The sequence below is a fragment of the Trypanosoma brucei genome, chromosome 7 (genome assembly GCF_000002445.2).
Source record: "Trypanosoma brucei brucei TREU927 chromosome 7, complete sequence".
Taxonomy (NCBI): domain Eukaryota; phylum Euglenozoa; class Kinetoplastea; order Trypanosomatida; family Trypanosomatidae; genus Trypanosoma; species Trypanosoma brucei.
Genome location: NC_007280.1, coordinates 228656 through 249529, shown reverse-complemented (window position 1 = coordinate 249529; position 20874 = coordinate 228656). Strand labels below are relative to the sequence as shown.

At 46.7% G+C, this 20874-nt stretch overlaps 4 protein-coding genes across 4 annotated transcripts, besides 11 other annotated features; all 4 read right to left on the bottom strand.

The window, feature by feature from the left end:
• Window positions 1-20874: part of a sequence feature (sequence corresponds to BAC RPCI93-29K4) that runs on past both edges of the window.
• Window positions 800-832: a microsatellite.
• Window positions 1915-1943: a sequence feature (AT_rich).
• Window positions 2284-2321: a microsatellite.
• Window positions 2644-2684: a sequence feature (GA-rich).
• Window positions 2719-2743: a sequence feature (AT_rich).
• Window positions 2919-3022: a microsatellite.
• Window positions 3451-3502: a sequence feature (T-rich).
• On the bottom strand, window positions 5262-7811 carry Tb927.7.960 (protein kinase, putative; the record flags this gene model as incomplete). Its single annotated transcript, XM_840627.1, has 1 exon — window positions 5262-7811. The coding sequence occupies one exon, from the start codon at window positions 7809-7811 to the stop codon at window positions 5262-5264; it is 2550 nt and encodes an 849-aa protein (XP_845720.1).
• On the bottom strand, window positions 8568-10052 carry Tb927.7.950 (hypothetical protein, conserved; the record flags this gene model as incomplete). The annotated part of the gene is made up of 1 exon (XM_840626.1): window positions 8568-10052. The coding sequence occupies one exon, from the start codon at window positions 10050-10052 to the stop codon at window positions 8568-8570; it is 1485 nt and encodes a 494-aa protein (XP_845719.1).
• Tb927.7.940 (protein kinase C substrate protein, heavy chain, putative) lies at window positions 10266-11711 on the bottom strand (the record flags this gene model as incomplete). The annotated part of the gene is made up of 1 exon (XM_840625.1): window positions 10266-11711. The coding sequence occupies one exon, from the start codon at window positions 11709-11711 to the stop codon at window positions 10266-10268; it is 1446 nt and encodes a 481-aa protein (XP_845718.1).
• Window positions 12187-12223: a microsatellite.
• Tb927.7.930 (hypothetical protein, conserved) lies at window positions 12372-13604 on the bottom strand (the record flags this gene model as incomplete). Its single annotated transcript, XM_840624.1, has 1 exon — window positions 12372-13604. One exon carries the CDS (start codon window positions 13602-13604, stop codon window positions 12372-12374), a length of 1233 nt encoding a protein of 410 aa, XP_845717.1.
• Window positions 14542-14562: a sequence feature (AT_rich).
• Window positions 15560-18523: a mobile genetic element.

Genomic DNA, 20874 nt, shown 5'->3' with positions numbered 1-20874 from the left:
GGAATCAGGACGAATGGAAAAACAACACCGTGTAACCACAGGGGGAAAAAAGCAAAGCGAGCAACACAAGAAAAAAAAATGAGGAACTGGAGGCAGTGAACACCACGTCGTAAAATATATATTTATATATGTAAAGAGGGAGGGAAGGGATCTATGAATACCTACCACAACTCTGTATTTGAAAACACAACAGCCGCATTACGTCATAGATTTCCTTCTTTCAGCTTGTGACACCCTTCCGACAGCATTGCTCACCTTTCCTTTTTCTTTCCGTAATTACCTCTTTCCACCTTCACCACTACAATGACGGACTTTATATCCCTTCTTTTTTTTTTTTTTTTGCTCCGTGCACTTAACCACATTTTTCCTTCATTTCGCTCTCCCACTGCTCTCCCTTACCGCTATCAAGTAAAGTCAGGTAAGATACGCATCCTCCGTCATTCACACTTTCATGCATACATACACGCTCCATTCCCTTCTTTTTTTTTTTGAAATCCGTGTGTCCCATCAGCACATGTCGCTCAACACGGCTTTCAAGAATACTGAAGAGGAAGATGCGGATAATAGAAGGGCGATATTACGCTCCACTGAAGGGAAGCAGTCAAACCGAAAATGTTGAGAAGCCCCTCACCGCACACCTTAACTCCTACCAGGTAACCTTTTTTCGTTTACACACATACACGTATAAACACAAATGCAATCACACACACACAGAAATAGAAAGAGAAACCGAGAAACACGCTGCAGTACTGAAGTGCAACCCCAACTTCAGCTCACTATCCCACAGTCATACACGCAGCACTCCACTCCACTTCGCTTCACTTCACTTTACAACACGTCCGTTGTTTTCAGCTTCTCTCACCTTCAACCATGTAACGTCACGGGAGGGGGAGGGGGAAAAAATGCAAGAGGTAACACAAAATGTCCTCCCCGACCATAAGCAAGCTTGACTGCTTCTCAATCGTTGCATATGATGCCTTATCCCTGAACAAAACAAAACAAAAGGCAAAAAAAAAAACAGTAGCGGTGGGTAAAGTGGTGATGTGGGGGACTCCAGCACCTCAATTTGGGTGTTTAAAGAAACCACATTTTACACCTTGTTTAACCCACACACCTCTCGCAGAACTTACATCACTTGAAAAAGCCTGTAATAGGCTATAACCGATGCTATGCGCGGGGTTATGTAAAGTTGTTGTGGAAATTATCTATACACGAAAAAGGTAAAAGGGGGTCGTGCAATCATTCAACGGAAGAAGAAGAAGGGGGAAAAAAAAAGATGGTGAAAGGATGATGAGGGGAAGAAGAAAGCAGCTTTGATTCAAACAAAGGGATAAAGCGGGGGAAGACAAAAAACATTCACAATGGAGACACAGTTATAGCCAGTGATTCTAACCGAGGCACGAACGAAAGCAGGCTAAGACCGACACAACGAATGAAGTAAAGAAAAAAAAAAAAGAGAGGAAGCAGCAGTGAAACAGGCAACAAAAACTGGGCGATACCCTGCACTAATTCTTTGGGGAACAACAAAATAAAATAAAAAAGAGGTGGAGGAAAGTAAATTTCCTCTGTGTTGAGAAATCACACCTCTTGAAGCAGTGGTACACTCATACGTATGTTTATCTCTCCTTTTTTTTTTTTCACCTCCCTTCCATCGACCCGCACATGCACTCATTTACCTCTTTACTTGATTTTTCACTTTCCTTCTGATGTATCCCTAACTCACCATACATATCTTCAGGTTTGCACAGCCTCCTTTTACATACATAAAAAGTTTCCTCTCACTGTCACCTAACAGCACAACAAGTTCAAAAGGTGAAACAAAACGGAGGAGGCAACACGCGACGCTGCGTACGAAATCCTCCCTCCTCACCACCAAAGAAAAAAAAAAATCACTGCTGGCACCGCTCAAATTTGTATATATATATATATTATTTATTTATAAAGAAGACCCAAGTTCATAAATCCTTCTACACTCCTCCCACCCACACCCTTTCCCCACACTGAAAGTACAAACCCATCGTTCATGCCATTTTTGTTCTTTCGATACATTGCGAGGTGCTGTCCCTGAAAAACTATAATTACAGGATGAGAGCAAGTGATGCTGGTGGATAACCCGGAAGTTAACCAACAGAACCAAAAAAAAAAAGGAACAACAGGTAAGATAGAAGGATTAAGGGGAAAAAAAACAGGTTTGCAGGGGACGTTGCGGAGGGAAAAAGGTAGTGGGTGGGGAGTGAATAAAAACTCATATACATGGCAAACAAGAATCCGAAGAGACTGTTTAAAAAAAAAAAAAAGAAAAAAAAGAAAAGAAAAGAAAATGGATGCTTTCAAACTATGAGGAGTAACGGCGCCCAAAGCCAATTACAGCCACCGAACCCAAACTCCGTTACACCCCTTTTTCCTTTCCATATTCTTCTCACCATATACTCATATTAATAACCACACACACATACATCAAAAACTTTACACCCCATTAAACATCTTCTTCTCCCAAACCCTTACTAACTGCAAGTCCGCGCATCCGCTATCCGCGGACTATTTACGATTATGTACATGCGGGTACGTAAAGCTTTGAAACGGATGGCGCAAAACAATGTTAACTTCCTTTCCGTGATGTAACGCCTCCTTCTTCTTCCACCTTTTCTTTCTTTTTTTTTTTTGCCCTCTCTTTCTCTCTTTCTGATCCTATATACTCTCACAAGGCGAGAAAACTCCATTTTTTTTTTTAAAAAAAAAAATACATCCTTTCCTTCGCCTACCCGTTTTCAATTTGTTGCGTCTATTCGTTCGCTTCTTTCCACTACGAATGAAATCACTTGTCAAATGAGAGGCCATATCATTAGTTTCGCAGCCCTCCACTCAACACATCCAATAAAAAAAAAAAGCATATGCGGTGGAGGGGACAAAATGATCCAAATGACAAGAATAACAATAACAATAAAATCAATAGTGATAGTGATAGTAATAATAATAATAATAATGGTAGTCAGAAGAATACTAACAATATTAATAAATATAAAGGGGAAAAAATTGCAGGTGGGATAGTAGGTTTTTTTTTCCGGCTCACAAATGAAAAAAAGAAGAAACAGAAAACCATCATTATTATTGTTACTATATATCTTCTCATATTAAACGGCACGTACGTTACGCCTGGTGCCTTACAAAACAATATAAACTGTGTTACCGAAGAAAGGGGGAAGAAAAACACAGAATATGAGGGAAAAGAAGTAATGAATGGGAAAAAAAAAGAAGGGGAATTTTTTTTAAAAAAAAGCCACTCTTGCCGACGGGATCAGTTGTGACAAAAGGGAGGAGAGGCACATTACGTGAATAATCGCTTCGTCCCAAACGAGCGTCGCAACACCCCCTCGACTCTCCCCTGCAGTGACAAGCGGGAAGAGACGGGGAGTGGTCGTGGCAGAAAGTGAAGTTAGATAAACTATTAGTAAAAAAAAAAACAGAAAAGAAAAAAAGAAAAGAAAAAAGAAAAGAAAAAGAACACAGAAAGTAAAGGGGGGACGAATACGGGAGCGTGAGAGGGGATGCGTGTTGGTTCCCAGACGTCAAATCTTTACCTCGTCATTGGTTAACATGTCATACATGATACCGCACACTGCAGACATATGTACACGTGCATTGTAGATAGGGAAAAAATCAACGAAAACGGGGAGAAATGAATGACTAACGGGGGGGAAAAAAAGAACAACGCATCGTCATGCACACCTGGGGTCCCCCAAAACAAAAAAGGCATAAAAGCGAAAGGAAAACAAGGGGAGAACGGATGCAAAAAATGAAGTGCAACCGATACAGAAAACAATGAGGGTAACGGCACCAGAGAAGACGCACGCACACCCAAATACGCAGAAGGGTAAACTGCATTGTTAGGCAAACTGAAGCACAAAAGAGGACCCATAGAAACAGAGTATGCATGCGCAAGGATAAACAAGTATTTGCACAACCGTGTTATGAACAGCCGAACCCATTCAAAGAACTATGCGTGTGTGTGTTAAAAGCCATCTGAAAATGCATAGTGATAGTTCTACCCACTTTGTGGAGTACAACACAGCTTCTCCTCAGGGGAAACCAAGCTGATACACGGAACCATTTAACCCTTTTTTGGAAATGATGCAGCATCACACGCGCCCCCTCAGTGAATTCCCCCGTCCCTCCCCCCTTCTTTCTCTCTCTTCTCCGCTCCGTATAACATACTTTTCTCTCACTTTTATTGCTTCCACCTCTCATTCCTTTCAGCACACCGACTCCAAAACAACTCCACTACACACAAACACAAACGTACTGTATCCACCACACTCCTTCATTTTCACTTAAATTTTTTATTCTATCTCACCAATTTGTTATTACAATCATTATCATTTTCTCTTCTTCCTTTGCATTTCTCTCACACGTTTTCCCGAAAAGAACAGGGAAGGTCACTCTACCTTCATCAGTGAGCCTTTTGTAGCCCTGTACTCCCCTGCGTGAACAGCAACTAACTCATATCAAACGCACATATTAAAACGGAAGAGATGAAATTTAAGGGCATAAAAAAAACGCAAGCACAAACACAAACAAATCAACGTGTATTTGAAAACACGAACATCCACAGCACACATGATAACATAAGTATATCTCCATCGCGCCCACCTAGCAGTCGTGTAAACCCACACACATACACGCACACGTGCATGCGCATATATTCAAGTATATAAGTATATGTGCTGACAACTCAAATTAGTATACCAATACATATACAAGGAGAGCCTTCAGTCCTTCACCTCAGGGTTTTAACCCTTTAGTCTAGCGCGAAGGGGAAGGTTTACACTAACAAGCGGGAACGAGTTAGGGCAACAAATCAAAATCTTCAACTGTACGTGCCTTTCTTATTCTTATTTTTTTTTTCCTTCTTGCCTTATTTTCCCCACCATTTTAAAATTATTACATAGTGGAAATAACGGCCTTGTGGGCGGCCCTCCTCTTCACTCCTACCGTTCCCAAATCGTCACTTTCATCAGGTCGTAACTCTTCTCGACCAACTCGCAACCGCCAGCGGTCACCCTTTAATTATATCTTTCCATCCTCCTCTGTGCACTAAACCAGTTGCAACGACCAAGACACCTGTATCTCCGTGCTTCCTTTTCCATACTAGCCTCAAGACCGCCGAAATGACCAATACATCAAACAAATAATATAGATCACAGCGGAATTGTGAAGAAGGGTGATTGTATTGCTATCGCTCTCAGGGAACCAGTACTTTCACCTCAGTTGTTGGTGGCATCATACAGCCACGTGTGGTTAAGCATCTCTCCAGCTGACGGGCGAGAAGTTGGTTCATAGGAAGCGAGGCAGCCCACAATAAAGGCCGCTGCCGATTTCGCTTCTGCAGGAGGAAGATATGCCTGCAACTCCCTGTCAATGTGACGACGCGGGTAAAGTCTGTACTTATCGCTGTATATGAAACGATTGTTTTCATCGAAGTAGCGATGGATGTAGCGAGGAGGGGGTTTGCCGTTACCACATCCCTCTCGAAGCTTGATTATCTTCTCAGGAACAGGACCAAGTATTTGCATCATCATGGCAAGGTGCTCCACGTCCATCATGCGTTCATTCCTTGTACGACGCTTCGGGTCCATGAGGAACTCTCCCGTAATTAGCTCATACACCATGCAACCAACACTCCAAATATCGGTGCGGGTGTTGAAATCCATCCCCATAAGGATCTCAGGGGCGCGGTACTCACGCGTTTGAATCATCGTACCGCGTACGTTTGACACAGTACCAGCCTTTTCAACGGGGAATTCCTTTTTACTCTCAATAGCGGCCTTCGCAGCAACATCCTTTTGTCCCTTTCCGGTCACAGCCTGGCCCTTGGACGGCTTAAGCGCAACAGATAGACCGAAATCAGCAATACAAACCAAGTGATTTGGGTCCCCCTGCCACATAGCCTTCCGCACGCGGTCAGCCGGCACCATGCTCGAGCGATCCTTGTTCCGGAGGCAGAAATTCTCAATTGTATCAAGCACCTTGGGGTCGGACGATGAGCAAAGGATATTTTCGGGTTTGATGTCCGTGTGAATGACATCTAGCTTATCGAGTTCATCAAGGCCAATAAGGATTGAAACAACGATCTCCTTAATCAGGGATATCTCGGAGGGGCTCCGGATACCCTTCTTGGCCTTCATCTGGTCAATAATACTCAAAAGATTTGAACCATGTAGGGGCATAACCATGCACGTGTGCGAACCATACTGACCAGCCACTTCAAATGAATCCAACAGACCTGTGAGTGGAGCATGTGATGGCGTATTCGATCCAATATAGCGGAGCAGCTTGATCTCGTACTGGGTGCTCTCGGACACAACACTGTCGCACTTGGCAATCTTCACCGCAACGAATGCCTGATGTGGTTTCCCAAGGGTTGTATGCAGAGTGTCGTACGCAAGCCACACAGTGCTGAACTCACCCCAGCCAAGCTTCTGCACGATTACATACCGAGAGTTCAGCTTCTTCCCCGGTACGACTGACATGTATCCTCCCTCGAAATAGGCCTTTTTGTTCTCTTCGTAATGGTTGCTCCAACGCTGTACAAACTGCTGCATAACTAGCCGACTGGAGACAAAAGAAGACTTCTGCCCATTGTAGGGTGCAGCCACTTGACCAACACTGGGAATGTCCGTCACCGTCTCCACACTGCTTTGGCTACGGTTGCTACTGGTAGTGGGAGTGGCGCCTGCGGTCGTCGCTGTCATGGTCCCAGGTGATGTTGTTGCGGACGGAGCAGGTTTAGTAGTACAGTCGCTGCAACGCCGGCGCTGCACAATTACCGGATGGACACAGGAGGAAATGGAGGCAGACATCGATTTGTCTGACATCCGATGAGGAGCCACACATGGAACGCCACCGGAAGGCAACTCGCGAGCGGTAGTGGTGCTCAGTTCTGCCACATGTGCGCTACTCAACGAGTCGTTTCCTGCAGAAAACGATCCACGCAATGAGATGCTAATCTCTGGAGTCTGCACGCGCCGTCCCACGGACGTACTGGCCTTCTGAGGAGGTTTCCTCAGGAGTTGCTCCACCGTGAGCGGTGCGGCAACAGGAGATTTATCGGTTAAACCGGTTTCCCCTCCATGATGAATCGAGCTCCCCTGCTTTTTAAGCTGTTCCTGAGACAAAAGCCTCGTTCTGGACCCATTAGCCTCACTCAAACATGCCAAATTAGAACTGCTTGCCCCAGGCGTGCTACTTTCCTGTCGAACGATGCGAAGTTTCCGCTCAGTTATAATTTGACGCTTCAAAGATCGGTCACGCGGTGTCATCTCCACTGGAAGCGAGGAGTGTTGAGAAGTTTGGCGGCTTGCAACACTTGTTTCCAGTTCGGGTGACTGACCCGAACGAGAGGCCGCCTGGCGCGCCGGAGACCTCGCAATACCTCCATAACGCGCAATAAATGCGAACCCCCGCTCGCCCGCTGTCTGTGCACGGTGTGAGCTCTGTGTGAGTGAAAGATCCAGAGGCGACACGGGAGACCAGCGTTGCGTAAAGGTGGTGTAGCGTGGTGATATATTACTGCTACTCACTATCCTGGCCATGCGAGCAGCAACAACCGGAGACTGGCGCCTCGGGGTCAATTCCTCACGCTTGGACCAGATGCCGGGGTTGCGAAGGTTCAGGTTCCCCAGTGAGGGGATCGACGGCTGGTTCTGTGCAAGGCTGTCAGCACTCCACGTCACTAAATGACTTGGCGCAGGCACGTTCAATTGCCGATTCGCAGCCGTCCCAACAGAAAAGTGTGCATCAGCATTTCTGGTCATGCCGTCCTTTAGCGCACGCCCCTCTACCGCACAAGCAAACAATGATGCACAACCAAATATGCACTATTGTCTACCTGAAAAGGGAGTACTTGGGTACACCACTATTTGAAGGGATCCGTTATACTTTTCGTGCTACAAATTATATATATACAAGGTGCTACAACACCTTTTTTCTATTCCCCAGCCGATTTGCCTGCTGTTTGCGGTAAGGGTTTTGTGTTGTATGAGTTTTCGTCGCGTCGTTCACGCAACGGCCGGGTGCAACACAAAAAAGGGGTTGTGTCTAACAACACTAAATCCGTGAAATTGCGCTGATGCTGCTCCTCTAGCTCTCTTCCCTCTCGGTGTTAACTTAGCAGTTGAAGTATGGCGACTCACCGCAGCAAACGCACTTGCCAACTCGATGGGGTGAATAAAAATGATTTTATGTTTCGACTAGGGTTCGCTGAGCTTCGCAAAAAGTGCGTTATTGGAGTAGAAATTTAGAAACAAAACACCATAGTACAACGGTATCAAAAGATTACACAACAAAACAAATTAACAGAGGAAGGGAGCAAAAAAGGGAAAGGATAAAAATATGAGCAATAGTCATCCACTTAAATTCGCATAAGACGCTTTGTAGCATCCCCTCACTCAACAAGGCAACAACAACGAAGCAAACGCAACCGACTGCGAGCTCACCAGACACAGCCGCATCACCTAAGAAACCTGATGTTGCTGTCACCAACAACAACAATGAATAAGAAGGGCAGGAAACTACCCCCTCAACTTCCCCAATATTTCCCTCAATTCTTCGGTTAAACGAGTACCACTGCCATTTGCACCAGTGGTGCCACTGGATGTCGCACCGTGCATCCGGATAGCTTGATTGTACGAATCCTGAATGATACTGTATGCCACATTGAGCACATTACATATAAAAAACGCCAAAAATGAACCAAAAAAGATACGGGTGAAGAGCACTTGAACAACGTAGGCTCCCCTATCCATGTCCACAAATGTATCAATCAGGTTATCCCCGAACGCCGCACAGATGAGAGTAACAATTGAATACGGAACGGTTTTGAAGTAAGACTGGTAACTTCCGTAAACAATGAAACCGCACACTGAATAACCAAGCAGAATGGGGAAGACCGCCACGACATACATGAAAAGTTGGTCACTAGCAGTAACAAAACCATCGACCACTACGCAAAGACTTGGTGAGAGCTTCAGCACAGAGATCAACTGTGTTGAGCGCATGAAAGCCGCGAACCCGAGTAGGACTGTTAACGCATGCTCCGTCGTTCCGCTCACTTTTGGGGTAAACTGAATCACAAGTGACGTTATACTGAACGTCAACGCAACTATATCAGAAAAAACACCAAGCAGAAGAAAACTCTGACCTCTCAAACCAGAATTATCGGGGCGCAACCTTCCGTACCACTGACTCCTTCTGCAAGTAGTTAACACCACTTTCACGTATGTTACAAGCTGCGAGATCCTATCCATGCGAAACAAAAAGCTCAACAGTACTAGAGGTGCCACCGCACAACTTATCATGACGGGAAAACGCTGCGGGAAACGCTCCTCGATACTGCTGAACGAAGTGGTCATGGTAATAACAGGGCCGTACCCACCCATACCAAACATCACCTCTATGTCCCATTCCGCAGGGCGCACCCTACCGTCATCTGACCTTCTCATGGAATATAGCTGAAATGAGAGTTTAACCTTGTCGACGTTGTCAAACACATCCAGTGTGGATGAGGTTTGGCATAGGATATAACGCAACCTGCTAGTAACTCCGTCTCCACAAAAGCCATTCTGGTAATAATAACTTTGAGGACTTATGAACGGTCCTAGTACATCGCTTGCTTGAACATCAAAGGAAAAGACAAGCGGCACCTTTGCGAGGGAGTTCTGCGGTCTGTCGTGAAACGTTATTTCAACAACAGGGACCAACGGTGTGAAATTGCCCACCCCATACGTATAGTGCATGAATGTCCCAGTTGCTGCAGCCGGTATGTGATAATAAGCATCAATTATACCTTTGAAAACTGTAAAAAAATCTTTCACGGAACTTATGCTCTTCTCAGCTCCAGCAGACTTGTCCTTAGCGCCAAAGAGAGAAGCAGCTAACTCAAATTGAGCATCAACACGCTCTTGATTTCGAACCGTTTGGTATCCAAATGCAAACAGAACTAAAAGAAACAGTATGACACAGTCGATTACGTACGTCGAGAACAGCTTCGGATTCATATGTGGACAAAACTATGAAAAGTATACCACTTACTACTCCTGACACTACCTTACTCCACACTATCCAATTTACAACGTGAGGGGGGGAAAGAAAAACTCGGAGGAGGAAGATGTTACAAAGTACAGGGGTCCAGAGGGAATGTTGTCAAGAGTAGTTGGAGTTGGGTAGCATCTTACGAGAAAGTGATAATTATTAACCGACTATTAGGCGGTTTACTCGCATATAGCGGGTGTTTGGAACACCATTGCGTATTTGCATGATATCGGTTCCTCAGCCTTCAACAACTTGTTCTCCGGGCCGCACACCAGACGAACATCCGTGGTTCGCTGATCATGATTCCAACACCAATCACCCCCTTCGTACAACATGTGTGTGTGGTCATCGGTGGTTGACCACAAAGAGTAGGTACTCTCACCGAAACGTACCCATTTCCCTATGCTATTCCCAATTTCAGTTCCTTTGGAGTACTGGTGAGCATCTTTAAAAGGACAAAATTTGTAAGTGTATACTTTAACGTCGAGAGTGAAGCATTCATCCTCGAGTGTCCGTATTATGTCTTCCGTATTCAAGTTTCTCTTCAACCGTGCCTCCTTAGCAGCAATAGAGGACCGAAGATTGTCCATTTTTTCGTCAAGGTCCTTTATTTTTGCCCGTAAATTCTTGGCCCCTGGCAACTCATAAGAGGGGTCATTGGTTGTATCGAAGTATTGCTCCTCACTGCTTGACAAGGTCCCTTCCTCTCCCGCCGTTTTGCAAACAAATGAACAGCGAAGAGGTTTGTGGTCACAATTTTTTTGGTATTTCACTGTAGCATCTGTTTTTGCTTCAGCACATTCACAGTAACCAGACACGTTACCTGGAATTAGCTCGTCACATCCCTTTTCATCTGTTACGCTTGATTTGGTACCACAGTCCACTGTTGTGTACCATTTGGTGCAGCCTGCCCTATATTTCAACTTTGTGCCCTCCTCATTCGCCTCATTTTCCTGGATGTGTTTTTGAAGAATTTTGAACTCCTCGGATAAGCGTTGTTTCTCCTTCTTTTCGTGGTCTTCCAACGGCGGAAGGTCTCTTGACATCCGCTCACGGGAAATTTCCGCCGCTTCCAGCTCTGCTTTCTCTTCTTTTAAAGCAACTTTATCTTGTTCCCGTTTGACTGTGGCCTGCTCAACCATCTTCTTCTTTTCCTCTAAAGAAAGCTTCATTTTCTCCCTTTCCAGCATAAGTTCCTCCGCCTCTTTCTCCTGCACCTCCGCACAAATGTTAGCACACTGCACAATACCGCCATATTCATCAGAGCCGTCACAACAGTCACATAAACCATCGTTGACTCTATTGTGTGGTATTTCCTTTGACTTAAAACCAATATTGCGACATCTGAATTTCCACCCGTCAGGAAACTTAACTTTGGTAAAGTGATTTGTGCAAGCTGATGTCCCTGGCTCATCACTTCCGTCGGGGCAATCACAAAAATCATCATTAATCTGATCACCCTTTATGACTTTGCTGCCGGTAAGACACTGGAACGCTCCACTGGAACTAATCCCCTTAAAATGGTCAAGATACGCGTCTTGGGCTCCATAAGTAGGGTCCAGTGCCAACGACACATGCACCAACAACGATATAGTCAATAAAACAGCAAACAACATATCGGTCATATTATATTTCTAAACTAACCTTAGTCACATTTTACACAATAGTAGCAAGGAAGAAGCACAGTCAGCAGAGAATCCGATATATGCGAGCAGTAGTTCTCTTTCAATTCATGCTCTGCACAATGTGACGTGGGGAAATTCACCTGCTCCTGACATCATTGAAACATCATATTTCGAAAGAAAAAAAATGATGACTCTGATTCCTCTGGAATACTTCTGCGATTCCGTCCCATACCATACGGGTGTCGATAACCGATAAATGCATCAGGGTACTCTCTTTCCCTCAACCACTTCCTTGGACTTTTTTCCATAAAGTTAATTCCTTCTCTTCAAAAAAAAAAAATCATTTGAAGACAACCTTACCACCTTCATTCCAACTAAGATAAAACTTATCATCTTATGAAAGCATGTTTTTCCTTCACTATTTTTGTTCTGTGTTGTGTTGTTTTTTTTTTTTGGTAAAGTGGTATAGTCACCCATATACATATATAAATATTTATATATATACGTATATAACGATACCTGCGCTTGCAGGTATGCGCAGCCCCATGCAGTTGTGTGCACCTGCGCCCTTCCCCAGTATCTATCCCACGCTATTCAAACGGATTTTCGGTTCTCTAGGTTTTAGTAAGCTCCCACAATTACTGTTATGTAAAACGCATCTCACCCTATTTCAGCATTGGGATGCTCTCTGACCGGAGAGCTCGAGCTGAACGTGCGCATATCGAGTTCGTCTAAGAGTGGCGTTAAGCTCTCTGTTGAGGCCGTTGGTGTGGCCAGGACATTTGCATCTTGCAGTGTCCTGAGTAACGACTCATCGGCCTCCACCTGTGGGATTCCCGTTTGCCGCACATATTCCCTTACAGTATTTCTCCACATTTCCGATGTAGGCGAAGGCATCGAAGATGAACTTGCGGCTGCGGAGATATGTTCTGCTTCGTGATCGTTGAATGCCCCCTCCATCGACAGGTGTCGCTCCGCTTCTTCCTCTATCTGTTGAAGTACTACATCGGGGTTATTAAGATCCATCAGTTTACTGGACGTGGTAACGCGCCGGTCTTGTGGATGTATTCCCAGACAATTTTCGTCGGCGCAAGCGCTGTCACCACAAGCGAAATGCTGAGTTCGAAGCGCCTGCTCTAGCCTTCCGTCCGTATAAACTGTTTTGAAAAATGGAATCCATTTACCCTGGCATTGAACGGTAACCTTATTGCCATATCGGGCAAAGAAAACTGAGTCCTTTATTCGGTGGCGGATTTGCTGGCGAGATCGCTTTTCCGCTTTTAGCACTTCAATAAGTCGCATGTAAAAAATCTTCCTGTGACGCACCGTCTTCACTTCTTGTAAATGAAGCTGATTACAAGCAAAATCCTGGTAGCACTTTTGGTCCGATAGATGTAGGTTGCAAAAAGCCCCCTTCGGTTCCCGCGGGACCTTCCGTTGAGATGGAGCTTGAGAACCATGGATGCCACTTTGCTGGTCGAGAAGAGTCAACAATTTCTCACAAAGGAGGTTTGTACCGGGTACAGCGTCACCAGTCAAATAATCCTTGATAGCCGCTCTAGCCTCCACAGCGTATCGAACGGCTTCCGTGTTTTCTTCCTCTGAATTTTCGATATACATCTTTTGGATGGCATCATAGGCTTTCAGCCAAGCTACGGCGGAGCAACTTGAGGTGCAATGAGCAAGCATGTGCAGTATCGTCACTAACAACCCTACAGTCGGAGTAAATACTTCAGTCAGTTTTGATGCCTCATAGGATACGACATTGCCTAAAACTGGTAGTCCATTGACATCCACGCGGGATAGGTAAGAACGGAAATCTAACCCCATATCAAAGACTTGTAGCGTATTCTTAGGGATAGTTAACATCACATTAGGACGCCGACGAGACATCGCTACTACTAACCAAAAGAGGAAAATAAGAAGAGTGAAATACCCTTTCAGCGACTGGAACAAAGGTGGAGCTGAATTTAACAACGAGCACAAGCATAAAAGCTCTGATAACTGGGATGACCGTTCATATTTTAAATAAATCAACAGTTTGTATAACATTAAAAAATAAAGGACCGATCTTGGACAAAAAAGCTATATTTATGAGTTAGTTCTCAAATGTTGAAATACGATTGTTTCGGTGCTAAGTGCACGGGAATCACCGCCCAGTAAGAGCGAAAAAGGGCAGCATCAAAGCGAAGAGTAGCCCATATGTAAACCTACGAAAGGAGTGGTACACTCCTTTAATCACGATACCCAATTTATCCAACCAACAGTCACAATGTAAGGTCGCACAGCGTGGGACAGGGCACAAGATAAGAGGAAAGGACGAAACACACGACAACTTAACCCATGTTTTGGCACGCATGCAATATGGGCCCGCTTCACGCGAGCACGTGAGCAAACGAAGCGGAACAGCACTGTATATTAGCATTTTCCGCACCTCCTTTAGTGTTTTCGAGTTCAATTCCTTGACACGAAGATATTTTATGAAGGATAAATCGTGGTTATGTGTTGCGACATACCACAGCGGAGCCCAAACGATCAAGTGAGTCGGGGGAATTTCTTTTCCAGACACGTGTGCCCCAAGAAATGCAGCGGAAGCGCATCTTCACGACCAACACAGCGTGAGTGAATCACCCTAACGCAGGGACTTCCTCGACCCAAAAGCAGCGCGTACCTTTTACCTCGGGCAACGAAGCAGCTAACAAGACTGCTCACCATCCACGAGGTACGGTTCGTAGAGTGATAAGACGGCAAAACAATAAACAAGTACGAAGCGAAACACGGAAGCGCGGTGATATCAGCACAGCTCCCCGTCCACGTACCGTAGGCGATGAAATTTAAAAAATAATAATAACACTTGATGAGCAAAAGAGGCCAGCCACAAAGAATCAGAAAACTCCTGCTGTTCAGACAAAGGGAATTAAAAGGAGCAAACCTCCCAACACTCTCTCGAAGAGAAAATGTGCGACTCCCATCCAAACACGATCCGTTCACACAGATTCCTACATCCCCAGAACCCGCACGCTCATGGAGCACTTATAACTTCGCTGGAGGAAAACAAAAAATTTTGCACCACATTGAAATACTACCAGCATACGCTCCAACATCCACCTAACTTACGCGTTACACCTCCAGAGTAATAGAGCAGACGCCTCCCCCGACTAGTAAAGTCGCCCCTACCTCACAAGATCATTCTTCGGCACTTCATCAGCACCCCAATGGGAAAGGAGACAGCAAACTGTATAACAAAGAGGGGTTTGCACAGCAAAATGCCTGGCGCCGCTCCCCTTATTCCCATGTGACGACGCCACATGCTCTTTCGCTACCTCCGTTATCAGACAACAAACGGGGGATCATGTCCGATTAACGCCAGCGTGAAAACAACCGCCAGGGGGCTCGCCAAAAACCCTTCCGGAGCAGCCACGCTCTGAAGCAGTAGCGTGGCAAGTGACGCACTGCAAAGCACAATCAGAATGGTTAGCCGAAACCGGCGGCGATCGTATTGACAAGTGGTCTCTTTCACGTGGGACTAGAATCCCTTAACCGCCGACGATTCGAAAGCGCAGCAACGCCTCAACCGGAACGGGGAGCAGCTGCCGTGTCCGACCCGAACTGAGGATGTTTCGGGGAGGCTTCGGCACTTGTTGCTCCTCCCGAAATCAGCACGCCCCACGGCTGCTAGAGTCCAGCGGTCGATGAACGCCCATGCTGCGGCATGTAGTCAGTTCGAAAGTAAAAACTCATCACCTCCGAGAACCTCCACTGGAATCGGCTAAGGCAGGAAGGCCATCACACACATCAATTCCATGGTGCGACCCTCCTACCCATCCAACGCGGCGCCGCTCACTCTCTTACCTCGCATTTTCAGGGGCAGACGCCAGCCGATAGGGCTCTGGACCGACAGAACACCGTCTTCAAATGTCCACAGATGCCAGGGCAACGCAGAGGGACCAGCCGTGCCGCGCCAGAGCACCGCTTTTCTTCCTTCCCAGTCACTGCGAACGCGGTACCGCGCCGTCACGAATATTTTCCGGAGTGAGGTGCCGCCGTCCTGTGATTCGAAGGACGACTCAGGCCTACCCTCACGCGAAAAGCGGAGGAACTGCGCAGAGTTCCAAAAGGAAAGAAATCAATACTCCGCAAAAACCTCTATTACGAAAAGATGGTCTTCTGTCAGCCGAGGACAGCAAAGACGACAAAAGAAACCCGGGGCACTTTAGCATTTCCGGTCGCCAACGTCATAGCATAGCTTACAACCGTGACGGCGGCGACTTACACACACTCGCTGGGGAAGATCTGATGGCAGAGGCGGCCGGTACCATCATTGAATGCACCGGGCATGTGCACTCCGGAATGCAACCAACTAGAAAGATGCCAATTGCCGCTGCTACGACGTCGTATGCTCACCATATCCAACCTTTGAGCAAAAAGCAGGTCGGCGCCCGCAACATGTCGACACGAATTCTAATGCATGCGCCTTGGCGTGAGATCACGCAACCCCCACCGAACACCAGGCATTGGTCCCTTATAAAGTGGTGCATAAATAACAATTTTCCGTTCTGTAATACTACCGAATACACCGTGCACACGCGACAGCACGGAAGGGCAACACTTATATGCCACTGTCAAGGAATTGACCGTTACATGCGAAATCATCGTAGTAGGCAGGTGGTCGCCACCACCATATGTTCTTCAACATGGTTGCCGAAACAAAACGGATATCCTGAACCTTTAGCGTCAAAGCACTATCACAGGCTCATGGATCAAAGCCAAATGGAGAACACTTCACAGTCCTGCCTGGTGACTCTGTGGGGTGGTTAGAATATGATGAAGAGACGAATTTGAAAAACACCTGATCTGCGCCGAAAGTTTTGGAACCGACGAAGGTGTTCCCTAAGGGAGCAGAGTCACACCACAGCACTTGACGCCTTAGCTTACTGGCCTTCATAGGAAGATCGTGGGGTGTCGCCATTGGTCGAATAGGAAGAAACTGGACATCATTGTGGGAGAGTAGCTGGACCGTACGCGACCCGTAAGTGTTTCGTGCCGCCCACACAAGACGAAGTACAGAACCGCTGCAACTGGCGCATCAGGAATGCTTATTCGCTGCGATCGCCAAGCACCCAATGATTACGGCACTCACAGTAGGTGAAGCTGCTATCAGAGATTTTCGGAAGGCCCGACATTTTGTTGCAGCACGTGCATCACATAAGAAGATATATATGGCAGCTCAGACACAAAGCCGCTGAGACAAACGGAGGCCGCCGAATTCCAACCAACAATGAGTGATGGACCCGAAAAATCGCTAAAATAAACACTTCATACCTCAGTGACGGCCCACAATCGCTTGCACGGAGAGTGACTGCGTTACTTCGATCACACAGTGCCAATACTGGTGCTTTAACAGTTCAATATGAATGCACAGAAAGGAATTGCACCAACAGCATGGAAGTGTGGAGTTCCTCTACATATCCAGAAAGATGGTAAGAAGAAGAAATATTAAAATACAAATGAACTAGTGGCATTCACGAGCTCTCCATGAAGATTGAGGGAAAGAATAACTGAAGCCCAGCTCGCACCACAACAGTTAGGGACTGGACAAAGTTTATGCACAGCAAAATGGTTTCCAAACTAAACAGGATTCCTTAGCCGCGCCTTACCAACATCGTGTATGGTTGTGGTATTTGTCAGTGGTGAAAAGCCTTCGGCGCAATGGGGCATGCTGAGCTCAGTACAGGAAACGAAGCAGTTGAGCGTCGAGCAGCGGCACATAACCTAACGCTGCTGCTTCCTCAAACGAAGAAGGAAACAATCAAACACACACTGCGGAGGTAAGTGGACATGGTGGCACCATTGTCTTGAGAGTACCTAATGGAAGTTTACGTAACGCAGATGAAAAGCACATCCTTTGATTCTGTGAAATGAATACAGCTCACGCCAAACGCCGATGGAGTGTGGGCGGGACTTGAAAGAACTTGAAAAGTTTCTCTTTATGATACTATTCCACAGCTGAAATGGTAGGGCGCGCTGCACAGACAGTACGAAAAAATTGACCTGAGCTACTTCAAATAGGAGCAATATCTGCTTTCACGCAGGGCTAAGCACACCAGCTTCTGCGGTTCTTTTACCTCTTACAGGCACACACCATGTATGGCATTGAGGTATGGTACTGGGACGCTTCGGAACGAAGTCGCGACCTCCTTGCAGCAGCACAACACAAGGGTAGTCGCATCATAGCCGGCATACCGCATGGGACGCGCAAAGAGGACTCTCTGCTGGAAGCAAACCTCCTGCCACTCAAGACGGCCACTCTTGTGCGCAGCATGAAATTCATGCTGATGTGTGAGTCACGAGGCGGATGTTTGCGCCGCAGTGCTGAGGAAGTATACCACAGCAAACACCCAGTCAGAGCCCTACATTCCCGCATCATGCGGTCCTACCCCCACCTCCACATTGAGCCACGCGAGCACCCACTAGAGACATCGACACTCCGCCACAGCTGCCGACCGCTATTTCACACGCAGATAAAGCCTGTGTGCGCTGATGACCCTGACGACGTCAAAAGGGAGGCTTCCGAAAAGTGGATTGCACGGCATTTTGCACGGAGGGTGAAGGAGCCACAGCGACGAGAGCACTACGAATTGTGGGCTGATACATCCGTGTCCCTCGGCGAGAAGTCCGGAGCAGCTGCCCTGCTCTATAGAAACAACACGCTGATTTGCGCACCCAAGACCGGAGCAGGGGAACTCTCATGCAGTTACAGAGCGGAATGCTTAGCATTAGAGATAGGGCTGCAACGGCTGCTGAAATGGCTGGCAGACGTTCTTGGAATGAGCCTGTTGCAGGGAGTTCTCTGCTCCATCTACCGACTGTGAGGGCTCTAACACAGAAAGCAAAAGGTGAATGGAGGCACGCGATACTAACAACAAAGGGGTTATCGACCACGAACCCCCCTAACAGCAACGTGGAACACTCTTTGCGGTTGGAGTCGAGAGCTTCAGCGAAACGAGCGGGCTCACACAGGGCCACGAAGAAAATTCAAAAAGTTCAAAAAAGTACCGAATCAATTCACTAGGTACCACCGCTTTGACGCCCCCATTTTTGTCGGGGTTGCAACCCCATATCCACTAACACGCACTAATCTAGGGAGGACCTTGCGTTGTAGTTTGTTAGTAGTTCCTTGAATCCGAATGGTTCCTTTCACAACGTACCCCTTCTCGCGACTACCAATTGTTCGGGCCTCTTCGCTCAGCCAAATCAGTCCTTTCAGCAACGGGAGGCAAGGGTCCCGTTTCTTGCTACGGGTGTGGCATTCTGGAACGGACGGACCCGTTCCACTCCACGGTTTTCGCTTCCTCAAAAAACCCGGTTGTGCCGTTCTATTCAATAGCTAGTTCTCCAAGAGGAGCTGCCTCCTTTACCGGCGGCGTATTCCTCCGTCTTATTCTTCTGACGCTGGGACGTCAGCTGTTCTTGGCTTCCGCGCTGAAAAAGAGGGGTGGGGGTCATGGGCACTTTCTCTACTGAGTGCCAGGCTAGGGGCCTCGGTGTCGGTGATACTGTTTCACATTTCGAGTATGACGGTCCGCTCCGCTTTAGGTGTGACCGCCTCGACCACGTCACTCCGGCTTTCCCGGAGGGTCCTGCTGCGACATTTCTCACTGTGGAAGATGACGCTGCGTTGCAACACCATGGGAAGGCGCCTGGCGTGGTCAGGCGATGCCGCTGTGCTATGTGTATTCGTGAGAGGAGTGTGGTTTGCGGAGGTTAGTAGTGTGTAGTGTCCCTTGCTGATGTTCCGCTGGTTGGTGGAGGATCCTTGATTCCAGTTGTTGTGGTCCCTGGGATTGTCGCTGTGGTTTTCTCGTTGTGCTGCGGGTTCCGCATGTCTACTGTGTCTCCTGGGTGCCTTGATCACCTGCTTGTTGTGTTCTTTTTGCTTCAACTGAGGTACTGTTGGATAATGGCAGGTGGGTGGAATGTCATTTGTAAATGGATAATTGCACCTGAGGCAGTCGTTGAGATTTAAAGTGCCGAGTTTGTCGAATAGGGGATCTAGAGAAGTACGGTTGCCTATTTCCTCTCCCCTTCCCTCACATTGTCGATGGACTGCTCCACCCGACCAGAGCAGTGACGTATCGGCGTCCCTTTTGGTCTAGGTGGAGCCTACCAGAACGTGCTTTTCGTAAGTGTCATTGTTCTACTTCTCCCAGTTGCGCTGGAAACTAAGTTGTCGCAGGCTTCCCCCAGTTTTCAATGAGCGAAAGTGGTTTGGTGTTGGTCCGTGCAGCGTGTTTGGGGTATTTGTCTTTTTCTTTTTTGTTGGGGGCCGTTGCTTTAGCTCTGCGGGTCCCATGCGATCTATTGTGTTCGTTACTCGCTTATTTAGTGTATATTTTTTTGACCTTTTCTGGGAAGTTTGGTGGGTTTGAGTGGATGAAGCCGACTCTCCAGCTCTGGTTGGGCTCACATTTTACGTTGACGTGACATACTTGAAGGTTGGCATCGATGCCATGAACTTATAGGTTTCTTCAATGTAGGCCAGGATTTAAGTATCGTAGGACTGCATTTCTGGACTGTTTGTGATACTAGGATGGAGTCAGCACGGCAAACCTTTGGTACAGTATTACCGTGTTGATGCATTGGGCACACTTGCCTATTTTTAGACGAATATGTTGGGAAAACGGCTGGTTGTGTACGGACTGCGCGGTCTCTGGATCGCTTTGTCAAAGGGGATATTTGATTTATAGCATCACATCAATCTATTTGCGGTGATTTTTCTCTTTTGGTGATTCTGCCGTCATTGCAACTGTGTTTGTATAGTTTTTGCCATCGGGACACTTGAGTTATTATTATTTTGCTGTGAGTCATTGTGGTTATCTACTCATCTGGGTATCGTGCCACATTTGCCTCTACTACACGCTGTCTCCGTCCCCATGCATTTGCGCGCAGACGTGACGCATATGAAAACTTGTCTGTGACTCTGTGCCACCGAATGGGATCGAGGAGCCGATCTTGCTTCCGCGGTTAGCGCATTCATCGTATCTTTTGCATTATTTGCGTCGTATGTGCGTATTCGTGTATAACTTTCTCCACCATTTTGATCGGATATAAATTTTACAAAACTGAAAACTCCTAGTCAAGGGAAGAAGCACAAAAAAAAACA